We start from the raw sequence: 18,590 nt of genomic DNA, 5'->3' as shown, positions 1-18,590 counted from the left end.
CTGTGGCAGCGGGCGTCACGGAAGCGAGAAAAAGCAATGAACCCCAACACTGTAAGCAGTTAGCAGCTAACAGCGCACTAGCAGGAAGCAGCAAGTTTCTCCATCCAAAGAAAGAGGTACAGTAAGGAAAACACTGGGCTCGAGGGTTTTGGTTAAAAATAGTCCAAGAAGGAGGTTTGTCTTTGCGGTGTCAAAGATTTGCTTCCAAGGCCACAGTTCCTACGGCAAGGAGTTGGGTATTATTGAAGCCCCGCCAAGTGGGTTTCTGCCGTTTTACGTTAAAGAAACACCGGAGCGGGAGACTCTTTGAAACGGTCCGATCTTCCGTACTTTACTCTGAAGCAGTGGAGATAAAGGAAGATGTTCAAGCTGGACAGGTCAGAGAGCGCCATGACGCTGATGTCACCAGCTGGAGGAGCGGTTGGCAACCGTGGAAAGGTAACATTCTATACCGGCTGGCAACTGCCTTCGTCGGTTCAACAAGCCTGGAGAAGGTACCACCTCCTTCGTTCACGTGTATTTCGCTGTCAGTTGGCGTTTTGTTCCAAAAAAGCAGCAGAGCTAAGGTCCTGAAGGTCCAGTTTTTGAAAGGAAACTGCTGCTTTCGGGATAAGATTACGATTGGCCTGAATGCTGGTAGCTTTAACGTTTCCATGTCTGTTCTGCCGGTATTAAGAGAGTGGAGGAGAAGCACACGAGGTGAAAATGGCCGCAGTTGGGAATGACCGCTCTTGCCATTTCTATTCCCCCTACGCACAGGTAAGTGCTGTAGCTTTTAGAGTGGTTTGTGTCCTTGACTTTCTTGATACACCCGTGTTGAAAGGGAGGTTTATTAGGTAAAGGTAGAAGTTGATACGTCGCTCTGTCTGGGTCATGGCCGCACCTGTAGGTCAAAGATCTGATTTTCGGCAGCAGTGAGAAGAGCTAATGCTCACCTAAACCACAGGCAATTAGGACTCCTGCGAACTGGGCTCCGATACTCAAGGGACACATCAGTTAAACACCGCGCATAAAGTTCACTCATCGCTCATCTTTCTTACTGAATCAACGTTACATTGATTCTGAATAAATAGGCCACGTTTATCATCTCTGCTTAGAGCCACTGCCTGAATTTCTGCAAAATCGGGTACTTAAAACAAAGTCCTTCAACGTGGGTTTGCCCTTCAAAGCAATATTTATATGCCACGTGGTAAAAATCCAGGGGTGGGTGTAGGGCTCGTTGTTGTTGCATCCCTTCCAGCATCGGGGATTTAGGCGTTAATGCCTGGGAGATGGGCTTTGGCTCCAGACCCCAGCGTGTCTCAGTGGATGGCCCAGCTGTACTGGCTGCAGCCCAAAAGTGGCGTGTTTTTGTAGGAGATGCTGCTCCTACACCCAGCTGCTAATGTCTGGAAAAGTGGGTGAAACTTACCTTCGAATAGTCAAATATTCCCCAGTGTGACTTTGCTTTCCTCTAAAAACTGACACAGAAAGTCGCTAAGAAATACCCGGCAACCTGGCATTTACAGCTCTCAGCTGGGATGTAGTTCATATCCAGGGTATAAACCTGAGCTTGTATGTTCAGGGTAATGGTCATGAGCAGTTGCCTCTTTGGAATGATGAGTTCATCATGTGCTTGAGGAAGATACCTCGGGTTAGAAGCGAATTGCATAATCAGAGGCGATGCTAAAATCTGTAAACTTTAATAAGGCAGAGCGACAGAAAAAGAATTTTAAGCATGACTAACAAGAGTGACTCTCGTTGTGAACGTGCTATCTCTGCGATAGTGTGCCGACTTCTTGGCTGGCGACGTATTGATCAACAGAGGGAGAGCAGCACTGTGATTATATGTGTGAGTAAAGCAGCAACCATTAAACAAATAATTAAACAAATCCACGTAGATATCCTTTTTTTCCCATTAGGCTTGTGGTTGTCACCTATAAAAGCAGCCGGGAGATGGTGTGAGCGGTGTAACGACAGTAGTCTCAGAACATCGATTCCCAGTCTTTCAGTGTTTCAGTTTTTGTTGGGAATCTTCCCGGGTTTTGCTTCTTACTCCTTATTTTCCCGTAGACCCACGTCCTTTGATAGTAAGAGAGTGCTAGTGTTAAGACTTGCACTTGCACAGCAGATTTCATGTGACATTGACCTGATTAGCCCACTGCGCAGGAACGGAAAGGCGGCCACCTGTCAATTGAGTGACTAACAGATTTTTTTTCTTCCCAGCATCTCACGAAAAGTCTGCAGCACAGTAAGTAGACTGCTTTACTCCTATTCTTATCTAGGAACAGTTTTACACCATGAAAGCTCCATAGACCTAACTCGAGATAACTTCAGGGGTATCTGGAGCTGAAGATAACTTTAAAGATAACTGTAAATGTTCCAAAACATCAGAGCGTGGTCCCGCAAAGTCTTAGTCGTATGTTCATCACAGCAGTACACCGCGTGCTGATCCATTTAGTCCGTTTTTAGTGTTTTATTCACAATATCTGAAAACCGTTTTCTCCTGCAGCAAAAGTACAGCAACATCTCCTGTTTGTGGGAAACACAACCCGTAGGCTGTGTGAGGATCAGTTGTGCCTTCCGTCACAGCAAACCTCGTATTATAAATGGACTTTTTTTGCCACCTAGCAACAGTGAGTAGAACTCTTTTTTCTCAACAGTTTGTTCATTAATACACGCAAATGTCCTTCCGGTGCTTACTTCCAGTGCTTAGGTAATATATATGTTAAGGTCAAGAAATGTACCATGGCAAACCGATGCGGTATGATGTGCTATCCCGGCAAGCTCAAGGCAAAGAAAGGAATTGTATTGGCATTTGAGTAGGGTTGCCACATCAACTTGTTTAGCTGTCATGTTACGGATCTTCCTAACTATCAGTTACACGAAAGACAAAGTCACAAACGGCGGTTTAGGTTGCTGAGATCCGTGGAGGAAGACTGTTGCTTTGCTGGGGTATTGGCTGGATTAAATCTCTCTAGTAGCGAAAATGGTTAGTAGGCAGGTAACCACTTAAGAGAAACAAAAAGTAGTGTGTGTGGTGGGGGGAGGAGGTTGGTAGGGCCGCTAGTAGCAATATCTGTTGACGGAGCACAACATGTTACCTGGATGAGCCACCCCTTGTAGAGGTAACATCAGATTACAGTGCTGTGTGTGCAGATGTATTTCCAGTTCATCGTTCTGAATAAATTCTTCAGGCTTGAACATTGGATGCAGGCTATTGAAGTACAGTAACAGTGTGTGGGCAGTACAGTATCTGAAAGTCAGAGTATTTACGGAAAAAACCACCACTGTAAGTTGGGTTCCTTTTTCCCTTTCGAAGAGGAGCTCTTGTCTAGCAGGAGTCCGGGTAGACAGCTGGAACCTGGAACAGGGAAAGAGTCCAGGGCAGGGAACCAAGACAGGTGTCAGAAATCAGGCGGAAGCAGGAGGGAGAGCAAGTCAGCGTGACTTGTCACAGATGCGTGAACAAGTGGACTGAACTGTAGTTGTTCGTGGGCCTGATCTCCGGAGCTGGAGACAGGTGTCAGAAGAGAAGTCCAGAAAGACCTCTAGTCAGAAGCAAACACCTTGTGTTCCTGCAGTTCCCCCGGGAAAAGGCAGCCTGTCATAGCTGGGCGTGTTGAGCCTAACTAACCACATAGGACCACGGCAAGAACTTGAGCGCTGTTTCGACGAGTGCCCGTACTGCTCTTAGTGCAGTTCCCACATCCACAGCACCGGCCCCTGGCAGCTAGTGCTGTCGTAAACACCACGTAGGCACGCTTGTGGGTGCGGTGTGAGTCAGAGACTATGCCCAAGAGGCACTACGGACAAGGGTATCCTGTAGAAGAGCAACGTCCAACGATCAGAACGAGAAAATGGACGCAACCCTTTTTCTTTTTACGGCAATGTGCATAAATTCAGAGTCCGTGTGCTCCACAAGAACACTGCAAACATTAAAACTGCATTTATTCGTTTTCATGCTTAGAAATCTTGTTAAGCTGACTTAAGTTTGATTTGGCTTACACTACCCGGAGCTGAGAATATCCTGTTGGGGACACTGAGAAAGGCTCTACCAAGCTAAAGTGTTGTCTCTTACTTTCTCTCGCCTGAGACACAACAAATCCCATCTGCAGCAGTGTTATTAAAATGGGCTTAATATGATACACACGCTGCTCGTAGGCAAGCAAGAGGTGCACAAGAATAACAACAAGTGGAATACAGGAAGATGCCCATGCCTCGTCTTATTCCTCTGAAACTGGACAACATATCCAACTTCAATGTTTTTAATACAATGCACAGAACCCTGATTGTGTCTATAGCTGCACGTTGGTCAGCTTGAACAACGCAATCAGACTCACCATTTTTCATCATTTTTCTTTTCGGACCGTTGCATTTCCTGGCTCTCAGAAAATGCTATCCCAGTGCTGAAATAGTTTTGCTGGGTAGATTACATTATGGGTAGATACAAAGGCCTAAGGAAAAGAGTATCTTTTCTGACTTTCTCCTGATTCAGTGTAAATTATTTTCACGAACTTCATAGTCTTTCTCAAAATCTACATTTTGTACTTAGTCAAGAGAGCTGTGATTCAGAAAATTGATAGGGAAAAAAAAGTCTACAGGCTAAAACGGGCTAATCCTGTGCTTAGCACTGCTAAATTCTTCAAAACTGATGCCGTGGGGAGTGATACAGGCCTGCCTATTATTCGGCATGTTTAAAATATTTGCCCAGGCGGGGTCCTCAACCCATTTGCTCTCTTCAGCCCAGGTATTCCTAATCACACGTCTCCCGAGGTTGTCAATCTCTCTCTGTTTTTTCATACTTTCTGTAGTTGGAAGATGCTCCTTTGCCAACCTCCGCAGAAGGTTTTTCCTAAAAGGCACAACCTGCCTATTTAATGATCCCTTCAGTATGAGAATGGTTTCAAAACTATACCTGCTGGTCTCAACCTGGGTGCGATATTCTAGTTCCCTCCTCATAAAATAAATGCAATGTTCTTTTCTGCAGATGCCCCGTTGCAACAGGGTGTCCAAGGAGGGATTCTGCATCCAGCCCATCGTCAAGAATCACTCAGAAATCAAGAGAATCTTTTATTCCCAATTCACCCTCCACTGATTATAAACCTCAACGACGAAGACGACGATGAAGAGGACGATGAAGAGGAAGAGAACTGTAAACAGTTTTTTTTTCTTTTACAAGCAAGTAGAGTGGGCTTTTTCGACTCTCGCAATGTACTTCACAACTGATCGATTACAATAACCGTTACATTTTTAGAAAAGACTTGTTGACAAGTTTTTGAAATAGTTCCCCGCTAATCTTCAAAGTGTCGGAACTGGTAGTCACCAGATGTGAGTGAGGCAGCACGTTCTGACTCCTGTCAAATGCCTAGCTGTATATTTCAATAGGGCTGTAATTCACCTACCTCTCTTTCATTAAATAGAGTTTAAAATGTGCTCCACGGTTCAGATGGCCATCAAATACCCCCCAAAATGCCTCGAAATTCGGGGAGGAAATTGCAAGTTTAGGAACCAGGTACTTCTTTGCTGGGAAACAAACTGTTGAACAGGGGCTGTACGCACTCGTCACTGAAGGTGAAGTCACAGGTTTGTTCACAAGAGAGAGTTGTGTGACTTCCACTTAAATGATTTGTTCAACTGATTTCCTAAACTCTGTAGGCAGTCTCATTGTATTACAGAAAGTTATTCTTAAACCTAGCAAAGAGAATCCATGCAAAACTCTGCACTAGTTTAACTGAATGTGTATGTGTGGGGTTTTTTTTTTGTTTTTTTTTTTTTTCATTTCTACAATGTAGTTAAACCGTTGACTGTATCTCACTGGGAGAGGAGAGATTCACAGGGCAGGAGTGAATTGCACATTCCCGGAGAGCGAAAGTCAGAGAACGACCGACTCTCACGCGTGCACTCCGCAAATTACTGTGCTAGTTCTCAGGCAGCCCCAAGCTGCTTTTCACTTTCCCCCTGCCCTTCAGGTTGGCTGGCAGGGCTGCCTGTTAGCGCTTCCTAACTCGCTTTCAGTCTGAGTAAGCCGCATTAATTTAAGCAATATACAAAGTAGGGCTTTGCTGATCTTAGTAGCCTTAACCGAGACGGGTAAGGAGCACTCACTTCACCAGCTCTGCCGGCAGACATTACAGGAGAGTAACTTTGGGCAGAGGTCTTGTGACAAGCACTCCCTGCTGACATGCTTAATCAGAAGATTTCCTTTTGGGTGTAAAGGAAGAAGGATTATTTTGGCAATGGCTACTGAAGATGTTTTTGAAGCATTTGAAATCAACAAATGTTAGCTTCTTAATACGTGTGGTAACTGCAATTCCATTGCACTTGGAAAGGCCTAACATTAAGGAATCATTTTTCTGTCCAGAAAGAGAGGTTGCGGTCAGAAAAACCAAAACCGTGACCGAAATGGAATTCCTTATGGTGTTTGATTATCAGGAAGTGTTGAAGGGCTTTGTATAGATACCTAGTAAGCTTCTAAAAATATCTCCTACAGATGTTTCTGACTGGGTGCCTAAGACTGCTGCAGACATCGAAGAGGAAAGAGCAATAAAGGAAATATGCTATAAATCTGGTAAATATGAAATTAGCCACTCTTTCCTAAACAGCAGTGCTGACAAGAGAGTAAACGTTGGGTTTTTTTTCCCTCTTGGGGTACGTCTAGGAGAGTATTACAGGATTCAGTACCCTCACCAACAGCAATCCACAAAAACTGCGTCTTCGCCTCGGGAAAACGAGCTATTACCCTTGGAAGCTACCGAGCGAGACTTGCAGAAAGGCAAGTACTTTTCATCTTCTTGGACAATGTTTACCACTTTTAAAACTACTGTTGCAGGGAGAAACTATTACACAGATTGCCCCGCCTCCACGCTTTTTTAGTTTAGTGACAATAAAAGGTAGCCTATTACAAAGAGCATAACAGTGCCTCAGTAAGTTTTCCCCATATATGTGTGTGTGTGTGTGTGTACAGTGTCACACACGTGGTGACTACCTGCATCGATTGCAGATGGAAAAGGTAGAAATGGGCTATTAACCCTATGCGTACTGTCCTGAGATACACAACATAGGTCTTTCATATAATTTTTCTTCAAGATCAAGATTTGTGTAGTCTAATTTTAACCCCCCTAAGGTTAGGAATGTAGTTTAAATTTCTCGTCTAGGCTCTGCGTTGTAAATGGAGAGAGACAGGCACTCTTAGGGGGCTATTTCTTGCATCATAAGATAGTGCCAAAGAAAGGGGAGATGAGTCACTTTCCCAGAGGTGCTCCGCGCTCGCTGCTGGCTGTCTTGGGTGTCTAGCTGAGGAAATGGAGCGACACATCAAACTTCTACAGAACTAAATTTAGATTAAATAAATACCCCCTTGAAGCGTCTTCTGAAAGAGATCCGCAAAAGAGTTCCATTTTGTTTTGAATGTTGGGCTTTACCCAACAGAATCAAGCTCAAAGGAATACAGATTAGTAAGTATTTACCTCCCTTACTACGTTTCTCCTTCATTCTTGACCAAGTGGCGTGACCGAGAAAAATCTGTATTCGTTGTTTTAGTGAGTAAGTACTATCTAATTCCATTTTAGGAGAGGGAGAGATGTTCTTAATATAACAAGACACCAGAGTCATCAGTCGATCAGTCATCAAAAATTGCTGGGCAGAAAGATGACCTGCTACTTCTAATTAAAAAAAAAAATAAATTGTTTAGTTTCACAGTAGTGTAAATTTCAGGGATAAAACCGCGATAATACTGTTTTATGTAAAGCAGAGTTGAGTAGGAGGATGTGCTCATAAAAAGCGGGAACGGAAAAATTGTCTCCGTGTCATGCTTTTTCGACTGACGGTCTTTGCCTGCCTAAACCGCTCAAAAGAATCGGGCAAAATTGTTTTCTTCTTATTTCGACGTTTAAAATGTTTGTTATTGAAATAGTTTTGAAAAGCTATTTCTGGCAAGTATTTGGATACAGTTAGACTCCAGACGCGGGATCAGTAACAAATACACGACTACAGCTTTTAAGACATGTCTTTATTTACCGTTAGATACATTCAGAGAAAAGGATAGAGATGTTTCCCCAAAGCATTTCTTCAACTGAGTTAGTTCTCTGAGGCTTTAGGGACGATGATGACGCGCATCTTGAAAATACCATAAATTCCATCAGGTAGGGCTCACAGATATCGTTCCTGAGCAGTGAGAAGCTAAAGAACGAGCCGGTAACGTGTAGCTGGTTCTTTACTTTGGAGCCAGAGTCTTCTTTAACCTGTGCATGATGGTATTAGAGAGCATGAGAGCTACGCATCAGCTACGCTCGACAGGATCCAAATAACTAACAAGAGAGAAAGAAGAATATCAAACGAGAGGTTACAGGAAATTGCACTAAGCTAATCACTAGCTCACAGAGGTGGGAGGAAGAGAACGGCAGTGCCGTTCCCTGGGCTTACACACGAGCAGCTAAAACATTCTTTCTGTTGCCTTTCCAGGTGAGGGTACTACAACTCCTACAAAACGTACTAACACAAAAAGGGGCGCAGAGACTTCCGGAAGGAGAGCACCAACAGAGCGTATTCCCAGAACAGATCGCAGATCCTTTGAAAATGGAGGTAATATACTTCAGCATCAGCTTCTCCTTGCTGGACATCCGGTGGTAAATAAAATAACTGAATATATTTGGATTGGACTATCCACAAAGAACATTTTTTTCATCTTGTCTTCCAGCCTCCAGTCTCCCGCAATATGTCACCTTCTGAGTAATAGCACAACATTCCTGTTTGTTTTTTCACTTCTAGGAATTCACACTTCCGACCCCACAGTGAAACCAGGTGACCGACAGAGGGGTCGGGGTAAGGATGATGGAACTGCTGCTTCTATCCCTTACGTGAGGGAAACTGGAAGAAAGACTTATTCCAATTCTTCAGGACCTCCAAGATCAGCATACGTAGTCTACCGTACTGTCACCGTCAGCCAAGAACCAACGTCCAACGGATCTACAGGTGGGCTCCTGCTTACGCAGCATTCTTAAATTTGATCCCGCACAACTGTCCTAAGTAGATTGCAGCAGTATCCACAGGCAGAAACGTAAAGCTTTGTAAAGCTTTACAGTTAGTCAGACAGAATATTCATGAGCAGTAATTGAGCCACCGTCGCAGCAGGAATTCATTTCTCTGCCAACAAAGAGGGATGAACACGATGATGCGCTGATGTGCACTAACGTACTGATCCCCACTATTTACAGCACCTCTTAGGTGATTTCTTCTTTTGAAGTATTTCATAAACCTCGGAATAGTCCACCTTTAGCTTCTCGTTTTGCTCTAACTATTGATAGCAATAGTACTAGAAGTAGTTTTGCAGTAGAGTTTCAGTCTCCTCTCAAGAAGCGTTTCTTGTCCAACTTTTTTCCTCCTCCCAGCAGGGGACGAATGACCTTGCTTTGCGCGGCATTTTGCCACAACTAGGATTTCACTGGAGTTTTGATTGTGATGGCTTTCTGGTTATTGCCATTATTTAGGATTATTTCTCATCTTGAATAAACAAGGCCTTGGGTCTAATTCAAACGTCTGTTTTCGATTTAAATGTATCAATTGAAATACTCTACTGTCCTCTTGATAGGACGTACTATGCCATCAATTTGACAAGAAGCCTACAGGTGGCATTCTGAGTCTTGTATCTTTCTTTTCGGCAGTCTGTTGCAGATGCAACCATAATTTTACACCTTTCGCTTTTTTTAACTTGCTGCTATAGCGTCACGCAATCTAGTACCTCATTTGGGTTTTGTTTGCCTTTCTACTTTCTCTTTCCACGGTCACTCTGGATCATTGTGGTTTTTCATCTGTCACTTCATCAAGGCATTTAGTGGCAAATAATTGAAACAATCCTAAGTTGAGGAAGTGATTTCATCTTGCCAGCTGCAGTCTCCTCTCTTAAGCTGGGCTGCATCTCCACCTTGAGGTGCCTCCCTGCCTTAATTTCCAACAAAAGGAACCTCCTTCAGACAGAGTAACCCCCGCTTTAAGAGGAATAAAGTGAAGTGAAATGAATCCCGACATCACTGCTTCGTCTCGGGGACGAAGAGTTGTGGGGCTTTTCTTTTTGCTTTGAATGTCTGCTTTGATTAAATGTGGACAGATTGGTAGAGAGATTACAGAGAGAACGTTCTTAATGTGAAGAATACCTCTTACCCAATTTCCAGGTTAAGAAAAGGAGAGCACATTTCAAAAAAAAGGTGAGCAGCATTTTTGTCACAAGAGCGACCGTTACCATTTTCGCTACCTTTCTTTTCAGCAGTACCTGAGCCGTACGGTGGGAAACGCTCCAAACAAAGGAATCAGCTTGACACAAAGAGGAGATTTTGGACCCAAACGGAAAACTATGGTAATACTTACATGTTGTGTATCAACGGAAAGTTGTAGGATTATTGGGCAATTAATAATTTGAATCAGTGGCATTAAGCTGGAATTAACAGGAAACAAGAGTATTAATGAGATGAAGTTTTAACCAAATTTTACAGAAAACGGTTCGTCAGTAGGCAGCTTACTCTGGCGCAAAATCAAGTGCCAAGCACACAACCGTAATATTGCCTTGCATCTAGTGCTTGCACAGCCAGAGATGAAACAGGAGGCTGGCTTACGGGTTCACTTAATCTAACAGCAACTGATGCCTTTGGGAAGATTTTCAACACAGCAACATTCACGTTCTTCCAGTCAAGGACGTCCGTGGCAGAACCGCCGCGTTTGGAAGATCCTGTGGGCCTGCTGAAAACGCTGCAAGATGGCAAATGATCTTTAAAGTACTAGAGAGAAAGTCTGTATTTAACACTAGCTTGTATTTCAGAGAGGATGTATGACTCACCCGATGCATTAATTGACACCTCAGCCAACGTAATATTGAATTCACACATCAGACTGAGAGAGTCTTTCCTGAAATGGTAGCTGAAATTAAGAAACAATGCGTATGTTTTTTCTACAGACAAATATACCTCGGGATCTTACAATGCACCAACTTGGAGGAAAAAAACCCCACATGCAAAAACGTTCGCCAGGTTCAAAACAACCATTCAGGTAACTGTTTGAGAGAAATTTTTACAGTTCAGTCTTTTTAGTAAAAGTGGCATGTCGCTCCCCACCGAGGGAATGCAAAATTGCTCTTAAAACTCCCCCAACCAAAACCCGCGAGATTCTAAGCAGTGCCGAGTACTCTGACAGAGCAGTTAGTAGTTTTGTTTGTTTGCAGACATGTAATTTTGCCTGCCTAACTAGCCCGTGATTCCTAGTTTTTCCCCATATTACTGACATGAAAGCAAAAGATGTGCCCGCCTTTAAAGCGAGGAGCTACAAGAAGTGGGGTTTGGCTTGTAGCACTGGGCAAAGCAGAGCAGAGACTATATGAGCGCGATCTATTTGTCCCTCTGCTTGGCTGCTCGTGAAGCATCTGCAATAGCTGAACGATGATCAGCCGAGGTCCAAATTCATAAAAGGACTCGGGCTACAAACCCTTCACAAGATGCCCGAAGGACCGTGAATACATTTTACAGCCGTCTTGAAAGCAGAGATTAGAGCCTCTATCTCGTGTCTCGCGCCGAAAGCTTAATTCTTAAAATGTTTCTGAAAGAGCACGTAGTTTTCCTCTAATACATTATGCACAAAATGTTCTGCATATCTATTTGGACAGCAGAGCCAAGAAGACGTGGAAGCGAACAGAACAGGAGAACGATACGTAGACAGGAGAAAGAGATGAAGCGAGTGCGTCACTTCACAAGAAAAATCTAAATTGAAATACGGAAGTTATCAACTGGAAAAACCAAAGCTGATAAAATGGCAAATTCAAAAAATATGTTGGAGGAAGTACATTGTAACGTTTAGAAACTGATTAAAAATTAAAAAAGTGTTCTCTGTATGGTCACATATCCACTAAGTTTAGTCTGTTACAAAAATCTGACACTTGAAATGATTTTTATAGACTATGGCTGTACACCAGAAGACTGATAGTAAAAGATGTCCTTAGAGAAAAAAGTCCCCAAGTAGAGCCTTCCCCTATTTTATCTGACAGATGTTTTAGTGCATAATTACTAATATGAATAAATACTATTTCAGAGTTTCAGAGGACTTTTCATGTAAACAGCAATAGTAATGCATTCTAGAAAGTAGATGTGTTTGTGTGAAAGCCAGATTCTCTAGCTGTTTGCCAGACGTTTGGGGGCTCACTCTGAGTTTGATCTTGAGATTTTGCACTTTTAGCAGGGCAGCAGAACTGTGTTGTGAACTAAATGAACTTCACAAGAAAACTCTCAGAATTAACTGAAATATGGTTTTACACACTTTGTAAACTAAAGTATAAAAGCTTGGGTAAAGCCTGAGTGGAAGACTGATAAAAAGAACACTTTAATATTGCTTTCTGAATCAAGAAACCTCATACTAAATTGTTACATATATGTAACATATATGACTTCATATCTTTGTCTCAGACGTTTTTCCATTTTTGCATTTACCTGACCTTTGGTCATTCTTAGAACATCATCAGTTTTGGAGGAGAGCCCTTCAAACTTCTTTCTGTAACACTGGGACCCAGTAATTGTTTCGGTGGCACCCGTAACTGTGACTATAAAAGCGTTTTGCTTCCTTGGAGCCTTTTCTTCATCGTGACTGTTTAGAAATGAGGATGGATCAGATACCGTCCAGGGTGCCTTCTAGTTGAAATGATTCTATCGTTCTATGAGAAATATAGTCATACATTTCTCTATCCTACTTGATTGAGAATATCTTGCATAAACCTTGGGTGGTAATGGTGTAATTTTTACTCTATTTTGAAATTTAATTTTTAATAATTTAAACTTGCAAAACGCTGTAGCGGTTGTAAACAGGCATGCAGTTGGGCATCACTTTCCTTAACTGCAATAAGAATAGAAAAATCTAGAGTATCTGGTTTAGCTGAGAGTTACAAAACGGACAAGAAACATCTTTTTAAAATGAAGGACTAAGTGTATCGAAAATGTTTCCCCCCCTCTAATTAGACATTGGAGTTCCAAATTGTGGCACATGATGCCTTGCGGCAACATTTTATATGTTGTCTGCCTGAGGAAATTTAAAATCTTAATTCTGAGGGATATTGTGTCCCGTTATATGCGACCTCCTGCCTGGCCTCGCCTTTATCTAACGGTGCAGCGAGAAGAAGTTCTCATGTGAACATCCTTTTTGTTTGACAGTAGAAATGAGGAATAGAGTTGGCTTCTTTAGGAAAATCCTGTAAGAGCTCAAATGACCAACATGGGCTAACTTTTCCATGCACGGGATCTACAGGGTGTGCTAGGCCATGGTGGGAGGCCCATTCGACGTTGCACAGCTTGGGGTTCCCAGCATCTGAAGGGTCATATGATTATCTATACTATCCTCCTTTTCTTTTTAGTGTGATCTCAAACACCCAGCATCTTAAGAGATGCTTTATAGAATCTGAGCGCCTTTGCAACTGGGATCATAAAGAACTAGCACCTTCTGGTGCAATTTAACCCACCTCCCCACCCTGAAAAGCCAACCCAACAAGCCAAAGCCAAAAGAAAATAGTTTTCTAGCACGTTAACACGCCAATATTCCCAGCAAAGGATCGAGCTAAGTGGCAGGCCCAGCTCAAGGGAAAGACAAATAAATGCAGGAGGAGAAGGACGTGGCCATGAGGGCCATACTTGGCTGATCCTGGATTGTTGTGGAACCGCAACCTCAGTACACTATCTCTTCCCTTTTCACTGGAGCTTCCTGTAGAGAAATTACAAATGCTGTTCTCTTAGTCATCACTTGCTCAACCTGGCTAGTCACAGACACTAAGAAATACCTCATCATTATACAATAAATACATGGCTCAACGAGATAGTAACAGTTCCTGCCAGCTCTCAACTGCTCTTGGCCGAAACCAGCGGAAGGGAAGGGATCAGTGCTTTGTGTGGTCAAACCCTTATCCAAGACTTCCCTTTCACAGCTTCAAAGGCACTAAGACCCACAAAAACAACAAAAAATACAGGCGTGTTTTCCAGACCACAGACGCATCCCCTATTACGTTCCTTAATCCCCTCCTGCCTGGTTGTCTCTGGCATGAGGGCCCCAAAGAGGAGCCCAAGGAAAGGGAGGATATTCAGCATTTCATGCAGGGAGGCCCTCAAGACTGCGTGTCTGTGTTTTCACATACGCGCTGCATGACACGTCCCCCACGCTGGCTTAAACTAACAGCACTTGAAAATAAGCCCCGAGACACGAGAATCGTTGACACCTTTCTTCAGCTTGTTTGTCGGGTTTTCCATCCAGCCCGGCCCATAGACAGGCTTGCCCTGGAGTTTCCAGAGGGGTAAAACCAGCAGTTTCCTGAGGTCACCATACCCTGCAGAGTACTGAAATCAACCGCATAAAAGGCAAGATAGGACTTCTCACTCGTCACCAGAGAAATTTCATACCCAAAGGCACCCTTTAAAGTCATCACTTAACTACTGTAGATCAATCCAAAATCTAGCCCTAGAATCTTGCCTGGTGTAATACAAAGTTTCCTCACAATTTCAGGTAAAGGCAAGAACCCCAGCGATGCAGCGAACCACACTCGTCGCGTTTTCCTCCCAACCTCCACACGTCTTGTAATCCTCCCCAAGGAAATCAGGCACCCTCTATCACATAAATTCTAGTGTGCAAGGAAGATTTCCTAATAAGAAATTTTAAAACGGGAATACTTCCTCCACTGGCATGCTCGCTTAGACCATGCTTCCTGGACTTCAGAGAGTAAAATCTGTAACAACTTTAGAAACACCTACTATGTTTACGGTAACTGTTACTTTGTGGTCAAGACCTTTAAGCAGGCTGGAATTCACAACAGCTGCAATCCAGTAAGTCATACAATAAAAGTGAAAACTAAGTAAAACAAGGCTTCTAGTCAGCAGGAGAAACCTGCATACGGACCTTCCTTCCTACCTTCATAGGCAGTTACGTAACAGCAGGTTCCGGCCACCTTTTCAGTAGGAATTGCATTGTACGTATCTGCCTCTAACGCCTTTCCAGTTACAGTTTCAGTTGCCAACACTTGAAACGGCTGAAAAGAAGACAGGTATTTTAAAGCCTCGTCAGGGCTGTCTTACTGCCTCGGTCTCGTGCGGATTCTTGCTCCTTACAGCTGGCCCCCCTCTAGGTCCAGTATTACACATTATAGTGCTGATTTCTAATACTGTCGAAATACACCCTTGTTTCTTCAAGACATGACGCTTTGGAAAATGCCCTAAGACAAAAGAACAAAGGCAATCTACTTGCAAACTCTCTCCCTCTTTTAATCGTTCTTGATGAGTATTTAGAGGTGACTTTGCCTTCCACTTTACACAGTGCATATAAACTAGAAGGGTTCCAGTCCAACGCTGCAAAATGTTGAGATGTGTCTCCCTGCCTCACGATGGCAACAGAAACTCATCGTGACTAGCTGCTCCGAGCTTTCAGTTTGGAGCGGAAAGTCAATGGCACCGTGTTAGTGCAATGCACGGACCTGCGGAATGCAAGGTGGCAAAAGCGTCCCGGTGTTAAATACTTAGGAGCAGTGCTGCCAACTGAACGCTTTCCCGCTTACAAAGAGCACAGAAGGAAGTGGGCCGGGGTCTGAAACAAATACCCAGCCACAACTAGTCCACACTTCTAGGAGGACTCCTGCAGCTAGGGCTTCTGTAACACCTTCACTGCAAACATGTAATCCCTTCTGTTTGGATTCCAATAGTCTCCTCGATAACCATCACCCCGCCCTCCTCTCGCCCCAGCCAATTTTCACTTGTAAGCTGGTCACGGTCTCTTCCTGCTGGCAAAACACAAAGCGAGTCCTTGTCTTGCAAAAGTCTCCAAACAGAATTCGGAAGCCGTAAAACGAGAACAACCTTCTACATGCTTGCCTGACATTACGTGGCTGCTTCATATTTTAGTCATCACATGTGGAACCACAACATACAGCATACAGGAAGATTTCACGAAGGTGACATGGAAAAGAAAATTTCCAGGGCAGGGAGGAAACATGCCCGTTGGTTTTCCCACCACCACCCCGCTTCTTCCCTAGCAGTCATAACCCCCTCTATTATCCTTGCCTGCGCTTTGAAAAACAAGAAGAATAGCATCTACACTGGTATAGACCTAATCCCCTGTCGGCTTGTCCCCTATGAAGGAACAACAATGTCGGGAGCTACCCTTACACGACCATTATCAAGGTGGTGTTGGTACTGAGAGTTCAACAGTTACGTTACTGACGTTTTGGCAACCACTTCAGCTCTTCCGTCCAGAAGCCAAACACCAACGGGAGAAAGTCACCCAGATGGATTCAAGTGCACTACGCAGCCGACAGACAGCAGTAGGTGCTGCTACTGCAGTCGGGAAACACAAGTCGGAGGTCTAGAGCTAGACAGGTGAATGCCACCCCAATCTGTCCCGACACTGCCTCTTACATCTCGGGAAGAAACAGCTTGGATCGGGCTCCATTACTTTCACCTTCGTAAGTATCCCGCGTCTGACAGCCTCAAATGAATTCTTCTGTCATGGGCCTGATATTCCTTTGGTCACAAAAAAAAGACCTTTTCTTTTAAAAAAAAGGAAGAAGAGACACAAGCTGATTTTTCCCCCACAAGGCTCACAGGCGGGGACGGCAGGATGGTTTTACACAAGCTCCCAGGGCGGTCATGTCGCAGTGGCCTCAGTCCTCGCCATGACTGTTCCCGACACTTAGAGAAAGCAAACACAACGTCACGGTGAGCACCTGGGTGCACTTGGCAGGAAAGGAGCGGGACAGAGCTCAAACGGCTCCCACACGACCTTTCTTCCCCGCATTTACGGGGGGGGGAGCCCCATGGAAAACGCTGCCGTGCATTTCCCTCAAGGTCTGGAGAGAAACCTCTCCCCACTCGGGTGTCCCCCTCCCCGCAGCCGGGCCGGGCCGCGCCGGGCGGGTCTGACACGGTCGGTGCTGCTGCCCGTCCCCCCGGCTTCGCTCCGCTCCGCTCCGCTCCGCTCCGCTCCGCCCCGCCGTGCGGCGCCGCTACCCGCGGCCCACCGACTCCCCCTGCGCCCGGCCCCGGCCCCGGCCCCGGCCCCGGCCCCGGCCCCGGCCGCGCCGCGGGGGCTGCGGCCCCGCCTCCCTCCCGCCCGGCCCCGTGCCGCCCCGGCCACCTGGCGCTCCCGCTTGGCCGACGGCTCCTCCTTCACCTCGGTCACGAACAGACACGGCACCTGCCGCTGCACCGCGCCCCGGCGCCTCATGGCCCCGCCCGCCCGCTCCCGCCGCCGGCCCGCCGCCGAGACGGAACTGCGCCTGCGCCGCCCCGCGCCCGCCGTGCGCGGCGGGAAACCGAGTCCGTCGCCGCCCGCCGGGAGCCCCGCGACGCACCCCAGCGCCGGGGACGGCGGGGCGGGGCGCGGTCGCCTCTCTCCAGCAGCCCTCGGCGAGGCGGTGGCTCCGCCGCCCAGCCCGGCCGCGGGCCTGGGGCAGCTCCGCTTCCCACAGCGGCGGCTCCCGCCGCGGCAGGGCCGCCCCGCCCCAGCTGTGCTCGGCGCCGGGCTGAGGCGGCCGCGTGGTGGCCCGCTCGCGCGCCGTGGCGGCGGCCGTTAGCCGCCGGCGGTGCCGTTCCCCTGGCCTGGCAGCCTTTCCTCAGGCTGTCTTTTCTGCTCGCCGGGGTGCCACACGCCCGGGCCTGGGGCGTGGATGCCCTGGCCCCAGGGCGTGGGCACCTCTCTGGGTCCGACTTTGCCTCCGCCAGGACAGCGGCCTCCTCCTGTTAGCCAGGCTCTGCGCCTCGGTAGACAACCTTTCAGTCTGTGGTGGGTTGACCCTGGCTGGACGCCAGGTGCCCGCCAAAGCCGCTCCATCACTGCCCTCCTCAGCTGGAGAGGGGAGAGAAAACACGACGAAAGGCTCGTGGGTCGAGGTCACTCACCCGTTACCCTCACGGGCAAAACACACTCGCCTCGGGGGGCGGGGGACACGACGGGAAATTAATTTATTAGCAATCAAACCCGAGTAGGGTAATGAGAAATAAAACCTGAATCTTAAAACGCCTTCCCGCCACCCCTCCCTTCTTCCCGGGCTCAACTTTACTCCCGCTTTCCTCTACCTCACCACACGTTGTCTCTGCCGCTCCTTCCTCCTCAGGGGGAGGACTCCTCACGCTCTGCCCCTGCTCCAGCGTGGGGTCCCTCCCACGGCAGACAGTCCTCCACGGACTTCTCCAACCTGAGCCCTTCCCACGGGCTGCAGTTCTCCACAAGCTGCTCCAGCGTGGGTCCCCCACGGGGTCACAAGTCCTGCCGCCAAACCTGCTCCAGCGTGGGCTCCTCTCTCCGCGGGTCCACAGGTCCTGCCAGGAGCCTGCTCCAGCGCCGGCTCTCCACGGGGTCACAGCCTCCCTTGGGCGCATCCACCTGCTCCACCGTGGGGTCCTCCACGGGCTGCAGGTGGAGATCTGCTCCACCGTGGACCTCCACGGGCTGCAGGGGGACAGCCTGCCTCACCATGGTCTTCACCACGGGCTGCAGGGGAATCGCTGCTCCGGCGCCTGGAGCACCTCCTCCCCCTCCTTCTCCACTCTCCTTGGTGTCTGCAGCGTTGTTTCTGTCACATACTGGCTAGCGGCGGGTCCGCCTTGGAGCCGGCT

General features: G+C 46.6%; 1 protein-coding gene and 1 long non-coding RNA gene across 2 annotated transcripts; one reads left to right on the top strand and one right to left on the bottom strand.

Moving 5' to 3' along the window:
• The first annotated feature begins 1,717 nt into the window (after positions 1 to 1,717).
• Positions 1,718 to 11,692, top strand: LOC143155611 (uncharacterized protein C12orf50 homolog). The gene is made up of 8 exons (XM_076328580.1): positions 1,718 to 1,831; positions 2,492 to 2,615; positions 4,970 to 5,134; positions 6,473 to 6,754; positions 7,411 to 7,520; positions 8,634 to 8,952; positions 10,925 to 11,016; positions 11,627 to 11,692. The coding sequence occupies exons 1-8, from the start codon at positions 1,718 to 1,720 to the stop codon at positions 11,690 to 11,692; spliced, it is 1,272 nt and encodes a 423-aa protein (XP_076184695.1).
• Positions 11,693 to 15,221: 3,529 nt separating this feature from the next.
• LOC143158246 (uncharacterized) lies at positions 15,222 to 17,203 on the bottom strand. Its single transcript, XR_012994938.1, has 2 exons — positions 17,146 to 17,203; positions 15,222 to 16,664 (listed from the first exon to the last, which is right to left on the bottom strand). It is a non-coding gene; the product is annotated as an uncharacterized LOC143158246 (long non-coding RNA).
• Between the last annotated feature and the right edge of the window lie 1,387 nt (positions 17,204 to 18,590).

This window comes from Aptenodytes patagonicus, chromosome 1, assembly GCF_965638725.1.
Source record: "Aptenodytes patagonicus chromosome 1, bAptPat1.pri.cur, whole genome shotgun sequence".
Taxonomy (NCBI): domain Eukaryota; kingdom Metazoa; phylum Chordata; class Aves; order Sphenisciformes; family Spheniscidae; genus Aptenodytes; species Aptenodytes patagonicus.
This window is presented reverse-complemented; position numbering and strand designations above follow the sequence as displayed.